Source organism: Oryx dammah, unplaced genomic scaffold, assembly GCF_014754425.2.
Source record: "Oryx dammah isolate SB20612 unplaced genomic scaffold, SCBI_Odam_1.1 HiC_scaffold_19, whole genome shotgun sequence".
Taxonomy (NCBI): domain Eukaryota; kingdom Metazoa; phylum Chordata; class Mammalia; order Artiodactyla; family Bovidae; genus Oryx; species Oryx dammah.
In genome coordinates this window covers 13,162,551-13,176,773 of record NW_024070203.1, presented here as the reverse complement: position 1 = coordinate 13,176,773, position 14,223 = coordinate 13,162,551, and the positions used below count along the sequence as shown (strand labels likewise).

The 14,223-nt window shown below is 47.3% G+C and overlaps 1 protein-coding gene and 1 long non-coding RNA gene across 3 annotated transcripts; both read left to right on the top strand.

The window, feature by feature from the left end:
- The first annotated feature begins 164 nt into the window (after positions 1 to 164).
- Positions 165 to 8,492, top strand: LOC120878703. Its single transcript, XR_005724619.1, has 3 exons — positions 165 to 1,121; positions 1,945 to 2,029; positions 8,456 to 8,492. It is a non-coding gene; the product is annotated as an uncharacterized LOC120878703 (long non-coding RNA).
- A 1,208-nt stretch (positions 8,493 to 9,700) lies between these two features.
- Positions 9,701 to 11,367, top strand: COMMD5 (COMM domain containing 5). 2 transcript variants are annotated; one of them, XM_040261456.1, is made up of 2 exons: positions 9,701 to 9,783; positions 10,441 to 11,367. In XM_040261456.1, the coding sequence occupies exon 2, from the start codon at positions 10,496 to 10,498 to the stop codon at positions 11,168 to 11,170; it is 675 nt and encodes a 224-aa protein (XP_040117390.1). In that variant the 5' UTR covers positions 9,701 to 9,783; positions 10,441 to 10,495; the 3' UTR covers positions 11,171 to 11,367. The 2 variants fall into 2 exon arrangements, with proteins under 2 accessions (XP_040117390.1, XP_040117391.1); XM_040261457.1 differs by having other exon boundaries at positions 9,740 to 9,880.
- The last annotated feature ends 2,856 nt before the right edge of the window (positions 11,368 to 14,223 follow it).

Sequence of the window (14,223 nt, the reverse complement as noted above, 5' to 3'; positions counted from 1 at the left end):
GTCCCCACCCCCGGAGCCGGGTCCGGCGGGGGCGCGCACGGCCTGCCGGGAGGTGGGCGTACACTTGCGCTGGCCCCGCCCCCAAGGCGAGGGTGCGGTCCCCGTGAGGTCCCCGCGAGTCCGGAGCTGTGGAGGGCGGATGAGGGTGTCCCCGGTGCTGGTCCCCCAGGGTGCGGCGGGCTCAGAGGGACGGCCGCTGGCCAAGTGACGCCGAAGCACCCCCTCCGCCCCGCCGTCTGCACCGCCGCCGACCTTGCCTGTGCGGTCGCCCATGAGATTCTTCCGATCCCCTTCTGTACGGTGCAGTTGACATTTCCTACTTGTGAATTTGGTGTAATTTTACCTTCCCAGGAAAGATTTCACTTTTCCTCGATTCTGAAAAGTTACTGACCATTGTCTCTAAAATATCGGCTCTTCCATCCTATGGAACCTCCGTATGTGTCCGTCAGATAAACTGGATGGCCTGAGTCCTCCATGTCTCTAAGATTTTCTCTGCTCTGTCATCATAACCTCGTAATTGCTCAGTTAGGTTTCACCATTGTTCTCTTTAGCGTTTTCTAACCTGCGTTTAGCCTGTTCTTCAGGCTTTTAAAAAATGGTTATTACATAGACAATATTAATTTCCAGAAGTTGTAGTATTTGGCTTCCATGTTGGTACGGATAGAATCTAACCAGCCTGAAATTCTCACAACAAAACACAGAAGCCCACACCACTCTGTGGTCACAGTCCAGATCCTTCAACACCAGCAACTACAAAGGCTTGAAAGCTCAAGCTCAAGAGCTCTCAGTTCAGTCCCACCTCCCGCCTGCAGTTCACGCCCTCAGTGCTCTGCTGTAGCAGTTCTCTGCCTCCTGGCTCCCTGATCCCTGACTGTGTCACCACTCTGGCTTCCCTTTTGGCTCATCCTCATGCTGAACTCCCATGGACAGGACAGTGGTCTCTACTCCCCTGTCTCTAGCTCCCCTCCATCGTATATACCTGAGAAAGCGCAGTCTGGATGAACCCCACCGTTCTCCATGACAAGTACTGCAGAAACCGCATAACTAAGCTGGCTGGCTTCACTTTAAACTCAGATGGAGCACTATATCTCCTTGGCAATTCTGTGATTTTCCTACAGAGGGTAAGTCTCCCACCCTCCAAAGTGAACATAGGTATTTCTTAGGCCTGTCTAGTAGAGCCTTCCTGCTGGCTCAGATGGTAAAGAATTCAGCTGCAATGCAGGAGACAGGTTCCATCCCTCGGTGAGGAAAATCCCCTGAAGAAGGAAATGGCAACGCACTCCAGGATTCTTGCCTGGAGAATTCCATAGATATTGGAGCCTGGTGGGCTATGGCCCATGGGGTCATAAAGAGTTGGATATGACTGAGGAACTAAGCACAGTTGAGCCTCCCAGATAAAAAAAAAACCCTTTTCTTATCACCAGACCCACAGGCATGCCCATATCCATCCCTGCCCTTCAGCTTCCCTCCTGAAAATGGGCAGGCAGTGTTTCCCTGCTCCCAGACAAGGCAGGCCCTCCTCTGATGAACTGGGATCTACTCCCTCTTCCGTTCTCAAAGATGTTGTTCAGCTGTCTCCTCTCCTGCATCATCTGTTTGTCTCTCTCTGTTTTATTACTATTATTTGGATGTGCACACAAAGACACTCTGATATTTCTCATTATAAACACAGAACCCATAACTTCCCTGGTGGTTCAGTTCTGTGAGACTGCACTACCAAAGCAGGGGGCCCAGGTTTGATCCCTGGGTGGGGAACTAGACCCCTCATGCCCCAACCAAGATTTCCCATTCCGTAAGAGGTCACAAGCTGAAATTAAAGATTCCACATATGGCAATGAAAAGAAAAGATTCTGCGTGTTGCAACTAAGACCCAGCGCAGCCAAATAAATAAAAATAAATTTTTTAAAACAAAACACCTCTTTTGACTTCATTTCTTCCTGCCAGGTCCTCAGGTCCCCAGATGACCGTTCTTCACAGAGACTTGCCTGCACCTCATCATCACAGTGGGGCTTCCCTGGTGGCTCAGATGGTAAAGAATCTGCCTGCAATGTGGGAGACTCAGGTTTGATCCCTGGGTGGGGAAGACCTCTTGGAGAAGGGCATGGCAACCCACTCCAGTATTCTTGCCTAGAGAATTCCATGAACAAAGGAGCCTGGTGGACTACAGTCCATGGAGTTGCAAAGAGTCTGATACGACTGAGCAACTAACACTTTCACTTTCATCACCATATTGTTTTGTTTTGTTTTATTGAAGTATAGTTAATTTATAATATTATGTTAGTTTCAATTCTATAGCAAAATGATTGTTATACAAATTTTTGCAGATTTTTTTTATTATAGGTTATTACAAGATATTGAGTATAGTTCCTTATGCTATACAGTAGGTTGTTGTTTACCTATTTTATATATAATTATTTACCTATTTTATATATAGTAGTATCGGTTAATCCCACACTATTAATTTGGGATGAATGGATAAAGAAGATGTGATATATATATATATATATATATACACACACACACAATGGAATATTGCTGCTGTGCTAAGTCATGTCTGACTCTGTGCAACCCTATGGACTATAGCCTGCCAGGCTCCTCTGTTCATAAGATTCTCCAGGCAAGAATACTGGAGTGGGTTGCCATTTCCTACTCAGGGAATAGAATATTTTTCAGGCATAAAAAAATAAAATGATGCCATTTGCAGCAACTTGGATGGACCTAGAGATTACCATACTATGTTAAGTAAGTCAGAGAAAGATACAAATACCATGTGATATCACTTATTTGTGGGTCTAAAAAACTGATATGGGAAAAATAAATAAGTATATAAATGATACAGGGAATTCCTTGGTGGTCCAGTGGTTCCAACCTGGTGCTTTCATTGCAGTGACCCAGGTTCAATCCCTGGTAAGAGAACTAAGATCCTACAAGCCACGTGGTGCAGCCAATAAATAAATAAACTTTTTAAATATATAAATGAATTCATTTACAAAACAGAAACAGATTCACAGACATAGCAACAATATTATGGTTCCCAAAGAGGAAGTGAGGGAGTAAAACATTAGTAGTTTGGGATAAATCAGGCTCATTTTATTTGTAAACATATATGTGAAATTCCTACATAAAAGCTGTTAACTGAATGTCAGCATACAAAAATACAGAAGTGTATGCAAGAATGTAAGAATAGTATAACATCAGAAAAATCTATCAGTGTAATTTATCATATGGTTAGACTAAGGATAAAATCACATCCTCTTAATTGTTGATAAAAGCCAGCACCTCTTTATGATTAAAAATTCCTAGCTGAGAATAAAAAAGAAACTTTATGAACTGGATAAAGGCTACCAAAATACCACACAAATTATTTTCAGTGAAGAATATTTGGATATGAATCCTTTAAGATCAGGAGCAAGAGAGGATGCTAACTGGGGCTTCCATGGTGGTCCAGTGGCTAAGACTTTATTTTCCCAATGCAGGGGGCCCAGTTTCAGTCCCTGGTCAGGAAACTACATCCGACATGCTGTGGCTAAGAGTTCACATCCCCCAACTAAAAATTAGCATGCTGCAACTAAAAATCCCGCATGCTGCAACTAAAGATCCCACGTGCCGCAACAAAGACTGAAAATCCCAGGTGCTACAAGTACGACCTGGAACAGCCAAATAAATAAATGTTAAAAAAAAGAAAAGCTGCTAACTAATGGGGGTTTGGGAGTAGGCGGATGTGCTCAGCCAATGCAACAGTAAAAGAAAAGAGCCTAAAGATTAGAAGAGAATAATCTGAAGTATCAAAAATTGAAGATAATATCAAATTCTACACAGAAAATATACAGACAACAAACTATCAGAATCAGTAAGTTCAATAAGATCTCTCAAAACCCAACCTGGTTCGCTACAGTTGAGAATCCACCAACTGGAAAATATGATGGAAAGTGAAATGCCCTTCACTTCACCAACAGAAGCTATAAACCATGTGGAAATTAAACAAATTAAAAATATATAAAACCTTTACAGATAACACTTAAATACTATATCAAAGTACCTTAAGAGAAAGCCTAAATAAATGGAGAAACCTACTATGTTCATGGACCAGATGGCATAAAACTGTAAAGATGTCAATCCTCACTGAAGTGGTCTAAAAATACAAAATATTAAAATCTAAATTCTAGTAAGATTTTTTTGAGTACTATGAAAAGCATATTTTAAAAATACACATGGAAGAATAAAGGTCTGCAAATAGCTAGTTCAGTTTTTAATTTTTTTAATTTATTTATTTAGTTGTAGCAGGTAGAATCTAGTTCCCTGACCAGGGATCGAACCCAAACCCTCTGCATTGGGACCGAACAGTCTTAGCAACTGGACAACTAGGGAAGTTCCTGCTAGTTCAGCTTTGAAGGAGGACATTCAGCAGGCAGGTTCTCTACCAGATGTTAGGAGCTACTCCAAAATAGTGGTACTTGATAGGCCCAGGAACACAAATAGGCAAATGGGACAGAAAAAAAAGAATCAGAATCTCACTAATGTATAAAAACTAATGGGGAAAGATTGATTTAATATGTTATTTTTAAAAATATATTATTTCTTGAGGAACTGTATGAACAAAGAGGAAGCTGGATCCACATCTAATATGTATAAAATTGGATTCCCAATAGATTATCTACATAAATATGAAAAGCAGAAGAAAGTAAAACCAAAATACTAATAGAAAAAAAATATAGAGATGTGAATCTTTATGACCTTGGAGAGGGTAAGTTCAGTTCAGTTCAGTTCAGTTCAGTTGTTCAGTCATGTCCAACTCTTTGAGACCCCATGGACTGCAGCACACCAGGCCTCCCTGTCTATCACCAACTCCTGGAGTTTACTCAAACTCATGTCCATTGAGTCAGTGATGCCATCCAACCATCTCATCCTCCATCGACCCCTTCTCCTCCTGCCTTCAATCTTTCCCAGCAACAGGGTCTTTTCCAATGAGTCAGTTCTTCGCATCAGGTGGCCAAAGTTTTAGAATTTTAGCTTCAGCATCAGTCCTTCCAATGAATATTCAGGACTGATTTCCTTTACAGTTGACTGGTTGGATCTCCTTGCAGTCCAAGGGGCTCTCAAGAGTCTTCTCCAACACCACAGTTCAAAAGCATCAATTCTTTGGTGCTCAGCCTTCTTTATGGTCCAATTCTCACATCAGTACATGACTACTGGAAAACCATAGTAGTTTGACTAGACAGACCTTTGTTGGCAAAGTAATGTCTCTGCTTTTTAATATCCTGTCTAAGTTGGTCATAGATTTTTTTTTCCCAAGGAGCAATTGTCTCTTAATTTCAGAGCTGCAGTCACCATCTGCAGTGATTTTGGAATCCAAGAAAATAAAGCCTGTTACTGTTTCCATTGTTTCCCCATCTTTTTGCCATGAAGTGATGGGATAAGATGCCATAATCTTAGTTATCTGAATGTTGAGGTTTAAGCCAGTTTTTTCACTCTCCTCTTTCACCTTCATCAAGAGACTCCTTAGTTGCTCTTTGCTTTCTGCCATAAGGGTGGTGTCATCTGGGTATCTGAGGTTATTGATATTTCTCCCGGCAATCTTGATTCCAGCTTGTGATTCATCTAGCCCAGCATTTTGCATGATGTACTCTGCATATAAGTTAAATAAGCAGGGTGATAATATACAGCCTTGACGTACTCCTTTCCCAATTTTGAACCAGTCCGTTGTTCCATGTCTGGTTCTAACGGCTGCTTCTTGACCTGCATACAGATTTCTCAGGAGGCAGGTAAGGTGGTCTGGTATTCCCATCTCTTTAAGAATGTTCCACAGTTTGTTGTGATCCACACAGTCAAAGGCTTTCGCATAGTCAATGAAGCAGAAGTAGATTTTTTTCTAGAACTCTCTTGCTTTTTCTATGATCCAACGGATGTTGGCGGTTTTATCTCTGGTTCCTCTGCCTTTTCTAAATCCAGCTTAAACATCTGGAAGTTCTCGGTTCACGTACTGTTGAAGCCTTACTTGGAGAATTTGGAGCATTACTTTGTTAGCGTGTGAGATGAGTGCAATTGTGCAGTAGTTTGAGCATTCTTTGGCATTGCCTTTCTTTGGGATTGGAATGAAAACTGACCTTTTGCAGTCCTGTGGCCACTGCTGAGTTTTCCAAATTTGCTGGCATATTTAGTGTAGCACTTTCACAGCATCATCTTTTAGGATTTAAATAGCTCAGCCAGAATTCCATCATCTGCACTAGCTTTGTTCCTACTGAGGCTTCCTAAGGCGCACTTGACTTCGGATGCCAGGATGTCTGGCTCTAGGTGAGTGATCACTCCATTGTGGTTATCGGGGTCATTAAAACATTTTTTGTATAGTTATTTTGTGTATTCTTGCCACCTCTTCTTAATATCTTCTGCTTCTGTTAGGTCCATATCATTTCTGTCCTTTATTGTGCCCATCTTTGCATGAAATGTTCCCTTGGTATCTCTAATTTTCTTGAATATTGCATCACACGAAACGCTCCTCTACATACTAGGCTTGGCTTAATTGTTCCTTTTCTGTAGGCACTGTCATCATTCTGTCTTCCAGGTGGAGACGCTGAGCACAGAATTGAGAAGCTTGGCCCAAGTCACCCTGCAGTCCTCTGACAGGGCCAAAGGCTCAGCTCCATTGGTCCTAGGGAGTTTAGAGGTGACTGGTGGCACCCACACCCACTCTTATTCCTCCCCTGCAGAAGGCTGGCTGCTGAGATGTTAAACAGCCTTCAGACATCCTTTGATTTTGTGTCTGGAAAATAAGACAGTCTGACTTTAAAAAAAAATTTAACAGCATTATTGAGATACAATTTATTTATTTGTTTGTTTCTCCTGACTCCATGGAATTTATTTCATAAGTATGCAAATAGAAGCAGGTATTGTGGTATTTGTATAGCTATCTTCTGCAAGTCCAAATTTCTTGCTTTTGAATCACATAGATTTTTATTTTGGCTGTACTGGGTCTTCATTGCTGCACATGGGCTTTCTTTAGTTGCAATGAGTGGTAGCCTCTTGTTGCAATGGCTTGTCTTTTTTCAGAGTGTGGGCTCCAGACCACAGGCTCCATAGTTGTGGTACACCGGCTTAGTTGCTCCGAGGCATGTGGCATCTTCTCTGACCAGGGATACAACCCATGTTCCCTGCACTGACAGAGAGATTCCTTTTTATTTTGAAATAATTTAAAATTTACAGGTAAGTTGCAATAATGCAGAGAACTCCCAGATAACCTTAATTCAGGTTAATCAATTTTTAACTTTTTCCACATTTATATTTCTTGTTTTATCCTGAACCATCTGGAAGTAGGTTGGATATATGGCTTGAAAATAACTTTTTAAAAAGTTCCCTTCCTTCATTTGATCACTCATTGCATTTCTTCCTTTTCTTTTCTTTTTTTTTTTTTTGAGGGGGTGCATTTTCATTTTTAGTTTTGAAAGATATGATTTTAAGTTTTTGGTATCTCCAAATGCTTGTTTGTGAATGCTTACTTCAGTTTGCAGTATTAGTAGTTTCTTCTGCTCCCTTTGAACTCTAGTTACCTTGGCCTGCCTGCACTCCCAGCTCCATCTCCTTTGTTCATGGAGAGGCCCAGAATCTCTGTGCAAGGAAATGGAATGTTTTCTCATTCATCTTTACACAGAGGATAAGAGCCCTCTGGAGTTCCAGTGCTGGAGGAGCCTCAGTTGCCACCACTATTCTGGAGTCACTCGGGCCTAATCTGTCGTTTCCATGTTGGCCAAGGCCCCAGAGCTGCCACAGCATCATTTCCAAGTTTGAAGCTTTATTTTCTATTTCTCTCCTCTTTTTTAGCCCTGGAGGCGCTCCCTCTCTCCTTGGTGCTTTACTGTGAATTTTCCTACTGACATTCTTGTCCCAGTAAACCTGACATCATTCATTTCAATTTTCAAAACTAGGACCACTTGAAAGTTCCTGCCTTGCTAGCTCCTGAGGTACCCATCTTGGCTGAACTCTAGAGCCCTTTGAGATAAAAAAATAAATAAATAAACTTTTATTTTACAAATGCAAACAGTAGGGCTCCAACCAAGACCATAACTCCCATCTGCAGACTCTACCTGTGGTTTGGTAAGGGAGGTGAGCCAGACCATGGTGGAGAATATGGCTTGAACATGCCCCATTCAGGGCTACCCAGGTGGCGCTACTGGTAAAGTGAAAGTGAAAGAAAGTGAAGTCCTCAGTCGTGTCCAACTCTCCTCGACCCCATGGACTGTAGCCTACCAGGCTCCTCCGTCCATCCATGGGATTTTCCTGGCAAGAGTACTGGAGTGGGTTGCCATTTCCTTCTCCATGTGGTAAAGTACCACCTGTCAATGCAGAAGATGGCAGGAGATGCGGGTTCGATCCCTGATTCAGGAAGATCCCCCGGAAGAGGGCAGCTTTTTGGTTGTGTTCTCAGAGTCTACAGGGCTAGTCACCATGCTGTCTCTTTTTAAAGGGTTGTCAACTACAAATTGGCACTTGTCATCTACCTCTTCAAGGATTAAATCATGTGCTGCTGGAGCTGCTGATTTTCAACACTCTGAAAAGAGCTGAGTGGAGAGCAGAAATGACGCTGTCTGTGCTCTGGGAAAAACTGGCAGAACAAGTCTTCAAGTAGATATTTTCAGAAGATGATTTCATGAGCCCAATTCTTGTATCTCCTCATATCTAGAAAAGCACTAAAATCCTTCATGGTTTACAAGTCACTACTGCTCCTTGTGACTAGCAGAAACCTTCTGCAACAAATATGTGCTTTGTCACATATACTCCCCCTTCACCAAAATCACAAATATATTGACCTCCTCCCTTCCTCTTTGGAGCAATTTCTCAAGCTATCTGAGATGCTGTCTCCCAGGCTGTACTCCTCATTTTGCCCCCAATAAAATTTAACTCACAACTCTCACATTGTGTAATTTTTTTTTTTTTTTTTAGTCTGCAGGACACTAATCCCATCCTAACCTAAATACTTCCCAAAAGGTCCAATTTCCAAATAGGGTCACACTGGGATTAGGGTTTCTACATAAGAGTTGAGGGGTGGGGAACATTCAACGCATGATTTGTCTGACAGTATCCACACTGATGGTGTGAAATGGCAACTCTGTGTGGCTGCCATTTGCATTTCCTTAATGGCCAGCAAAGCCCAACATCTCTTCAGGTGCTCATCAGCATTTTACCTTGTTCTTCTTTGAGATAATCTATTCAACCCCCTTGCTCATTTTGTGGACTTGTCTGCCTTGTTTTTCATTGACTTTGGGGTTGGGGGGAGCCGGGGTGGGGGGGGCCCACCCCGCAGCTTGCACAGTCTTGAACCTGAACCACGGCAGTGAAAGCGCCAAGGTCCTAACCACCTGAACGCCAAGGAACGTCCCTCACTGACTTCTAAAATATCACTCCATGGAGATAAATGGACACCCCGTCAATTTACCCATTCAAAGAGAACAACTGAGAGGCGAAGTTCGCTCACATTTTTGTGCAGGCGAGCCTCGCGGCCCTGAGTCTGCACTCAGCCCCTCCCGTGCCCCCACACCCCAAAGCCAACCGCGTCTCTTCGGTCCACAGCCGCCGCGGAAACCGCAGAGCTGAAACCGCAGAGCTTCCCGCGGATGCGGAGCCTGGGCCTCGCCCCTCCGACCGCGGAGCACCGAGAGCAGTCCTCCAGCAGCCCTAGAGCGGCCCGTGGAGAAGGGTAGGGCGTGGCGAGCGTCACCTCTCAGTCGGTTCCGGGAGCCAGGCCCTGCTTCCGGCTATTTGCGGTGCTGCTCCAGGCTCAGGACTGGGTGTAAGGTGCGGGCTGCGGGGTGGGAGAGGGCTCCCCTGCCTGCGGAACGGCGAGCGCCCGGGAGGCAGGAAGCCGATATGGCAGTTCAGGGCGGGGACGAAGGTCGCTGACAGCTGGTGGGACGGTGGCTCCGTCGAAGCTTGGAGGCTGCCTCGGGGGCTCCTTTCTCCGAGCCTGGAGGCAGCTCACGGGCCTCCTGGGAGCGGAGCCCGAGCGGCCGGCAGCGGGGCAGTGGACGGTTGTCCTGGCACAGGCCAGGCCCTGAGGGAAAACCCGGAATTCGGGTAGTGGCTGGTCGCTGACGACCGGGGTGAGGGGCGCTCGGCCTTCCTGGAGAGCGAGGTGCGAGGAAGCCTGGAGAGCTCCCCTTTCCCCCGGGCCGCCTTGCTGAGGAGGCTCTGCGAACTCATGTGTGCTCTCCTTTTCCTGGTTCTCTTCCTTTTCTCCTCCTCACCTCATCTCCGTTTTCAGCTGCTTTCTGCCTCCCCTCTTGCAGGGACTAGAGAGGGCTTTCTGCCACATGATTCCAGGGCACCTCCTGTCACACTGGCTGTCATCAGTGGTTCATAGCATCAGCATCTGGGAGGTGGAGACCCTGTCAGTCCTAATTCACTGGTCCAAAGGGTGTGGGGGTCACTGGGCTTCTCTCACACCCCTTCCAGGCCGGCTCGACTGAGACCTCCTACTAGGCTGCCTGTCAAAGAGCAGGAAGCATCGATGTCTGCTGTGGGTCCTGCCGCTGCACACCTGCATCGCCCTGGTGACAGTCACAGTGACTGTGTGAGTTTCCTGGGGGCCCAGTTGCCCCCTGAGGTGGCAGCAATGCCCCAGCTCCTGGGCGACTTGGATAGGGCCACGTTCAGAAAATTGCTGAAGCTGGTGGTCAGCAGCCTGCAGGGAGAAGACTGCCGGGAGGCTGTGCAGCACCTCAGGGCTGGCACCGACCTGCCTGAGGAGCAGCTGGGTGCCCTGATAGCTGGCACACACACCCTGCTCCAGCAGGCCCTCCGGCTGCCCCCAGCCAGCCTGAAGCCCGACACCTTCAAGAACCAGCTCCAGGAGCTTTGCATCCCCCAAGACCTGGTTGTGGACTTGGCTAGCGTGGTGTTTGGTAGCCAGCGGCCTCTACTTGACTCTGTGGCCAGGCAGCAGGGGGCCTGGCTGCCCCACGTCGCCGACTTTCGGTGGAGGGTGGACGTGGCCATCTCCACCAGCGCCTTGGCCCGCTCCCTGCAGCCGAGCGTCCTGATGCACCTGAAGCTCTCCGATGGGTCCGCCTTCCGCTTTGAGGTTCCCACGGCCAAATTCCAGGAGCTGCGGTTTGCTGTGGCCCTGGTCCTGAAGGAGATGGCCGACCTGGAGAAGAGGTGCGAGCGCAAGCTGCAGGACTGAGCCTCTCGCCAGTGCCTCTGGTTGCCCAGGCGGCTGTCTCAGATGGGCTCTCCAGAGCGAAGCCCGCCCTTCTGAGAAGGGACTCCAGTGAGGGAGTGTAACCATGTCTTTCTCTAAGTGAAGTAGACAGCTGTGTCTTTCCCTTTTTTTGGAAGTAAAGCAACTGTAAAAAAAAAAAAAAAGTCCTCCTGGGTAGGCATCAAACCGCATGCGCCCTCTCCACACCCTCTCCACAGTGGTCAGTCTGTCTTCCTGCCAGGTAAGGGCACCCACTGCGCTGGTGGGCCCACGTTCAGGCCAAGGCCTTTGTGAGGACACAGGCTGTTCAGCCTGCCTTGTGCAGCATCCGAGCTGTTGCTCCTTTGCTCTTGGAAACCCTATGTTTCAGGGTGCATATTTCATTCCCCGTCTTAAATCCCTGACCTTAAAGCGCATTCTAGTGGAGGGGGTGCGGGGAGAAATGTGTAATAAAAACAAGCAGTGTAGCTCGGGAGAGGGTAAGCGCTGCAGGAGGTGCAGCAGCCTCCAGAGATGGGTTGCAGGGCGGTGGGAGAGCTGGGCTGCACTTTAAATCAGGTCTTGGGGTGGGTCTCCTGAGGACGTGGTTCTTGAGCCAACAGGAGGCAGGGACACTGCTCGGAGGGAAAGCCTGTGGGCGCAGGGCTGCAGCCAAGTGGGAGGAGATGAGTGGAAGCGCAGGGGCAGGCCGAGGGCCTCTCTGGGAACTGAGAGTGAAATGCGTCGATAGACGTGTTTGAGGATCACACCGGATACTGTGTTGACTGCAGAGGGCAGGCCGCAGGATGGGGTGAGGAGTCTGGAGTTGGTGGTGGCGGCGGAGAGGGGAGCGGGGGCCTCGCCTAGGTTTCTTGCAGCTGGGTGGCTCAGGCAGCTCAGACCGCCATAGACCAAGTGGCTTGAACAACAGAAATGACTTGCTTGCAGTTCTGGAGGCTGGGGTCAGCGTGCCAGCAGGGTCAGGTCCTGGTGAGGCCTCTCCCCTGACCTTTAGACTTGCCTCTGTACATGTGTATGCATGTGTGTGTGAGTATGTGTGTGTGTGTGAGAGAGAGAGAGAGAGCGCTCTCTTAAGAGAGCACCAGTCCTATGGGATCAGGGCCCTGTGTTTATGATCTCATCCAACCTTAATCACCTCCCTGAAGGCGGCATTTTTAAATGCAGGCTCAGAAGGGGTTTGGGCTTCAACAATTGAGTGGGAGAGTGCTGGGGAAGGGGGAGCATGGGCCTCTCCTGGGTGCCTTTAGGGCAGCAGTGTGCAGAGCCCTTGACCAGCCCTGTCCCCTCCAGCATAACTGCACCCCAGGTAGGGGGCCTGGCAGTGTCCCTGCCTCTGGTTTTCTCTACCAGGAAACCAGGTCACAGCCTGGTAGGATTAATAGGCCCAAGCATCAGGCAGGAGCTTCCTCTGAAAAATAGCGATTGGGTTTGGGTGCCCACCTGGCATCCTTCCATGTCTGTTGGAAGCCCCTAGCCTTCCCCAGCACCCCTTTCTTGTCCCCACTCTGTGCCAGAACCCATCAAGAGCAGCAGTGTTTCCTCTGTGCTGTTCCCAGAATGCTCCCATGATCTTGAATAATTAGGCCTTTCCCTGAGCGAGGGTTCCAGCAAGTTGGGCCAAAGGGACAGACAGGAGGTGTCCTGGGGGCTGCACTCAGAGCTGGGGTTTCCTGAGCCATGTCCCATGTGGGGCTCAGTCCTGGCTGAGCCGAGGGCTGCGGACTCCCCATGTCTGCAGTATCAGCCAGCATCCTGGGCCCTTCTTCCCTGAGGACAGGAGCTGGACTGGGCCATCCTCGCTGCTGCCTAGGCCTCCCCACAAGGACCTGTACTGTAAGCTGAGCACCATGTCTGCTTCAACCAGTGATGGAGGCCCTCTTTGCTATGACTTCTTCCTCAACCATCAGGCATGTGTCAGGAATATGTACTTATTATGATATGTTTGGAAAATCCTAAAAAATCAAAACTAAAAAGAATCAAAAAGCTCCTTTGCCCATAGACAGCCATGGAGAAACCGTCTTGACCAGATTTGAACTTATTCTCTGTGCTGTGTCTGTGTGTTAACGCAGCTCTGTTCATTTAACTCTCCCTGAACATCATGGTCTGTCTACTGGCTGCAGAGCATGCATCCCTTCAGTGGGCATGCTGAGTTTCCCTTGGGCTTGACACAGAGCACCAGAGACTGGGCAGCTCCTAAAACAGTAGACATCCATTTCTCACAGTGCGGAGGGTGGACAGCCGAGGTGGGGCCAGCAGGGTCAGGGAGCCGTGGTCCTGGCTGCAGACATCGCTGTCCTCATGTGGAGAGAGGACACGTGAGGGGACTCCACAAAAGGGAGGGGGCTCAACCCTCATGACCTGAGCACACCCAAAGGCCCCCCTCCTCACATTTGACATTAGATCATTTGACACAAACATTCAGAGCAGAGCAACTTCTGTGTTTCCTTTTTTTTCTCAATTAAAAATGACAGTGATGTTATGCAACTGGAGATTATTATACTGAGTGAAGTCAGAGAAAGACATATCACTTACATGTAGAATCTAAAATACCACATGAACACATCTACAAAACACAGACACAGAACAGAATTGTGGATGCCAAGGGTGAGGAGGCGGAGAAGGGAAGGATTAGGAGTCTGGGATTAGCAGATGCAAACTATTGTGTACAGGATGGAAAAACAGTAAGTCCTCCTGTACAGCACAGGGAACTATATTCAACGTGTGTGTGTGACTATGTGACAGTGTATGAGTGTGTATGTGTGTGTGTGAGAAAGCGCTCTCCTCTCAAGTGGGCACCAGTCCTGTGGGATCAGGGCCCTGTGTTTATGACTTCATCTAACCTTAATCACCTCCCTGAAGGCTGCATTTTTAAATGCAGGCTCAGCAGGGGTGTGTGCTTCAACAATTGAGTCCATAGACTCAATTGAGAGTGCTGGGGAGCGGGGAGCAGGGCCTCTCCTGGGTGCCTTTAGGGCAGCAGTGTGCAGAGTTCTTGACCAGCCTTGATCATGATAAATCATGGAAAATGTGTATGT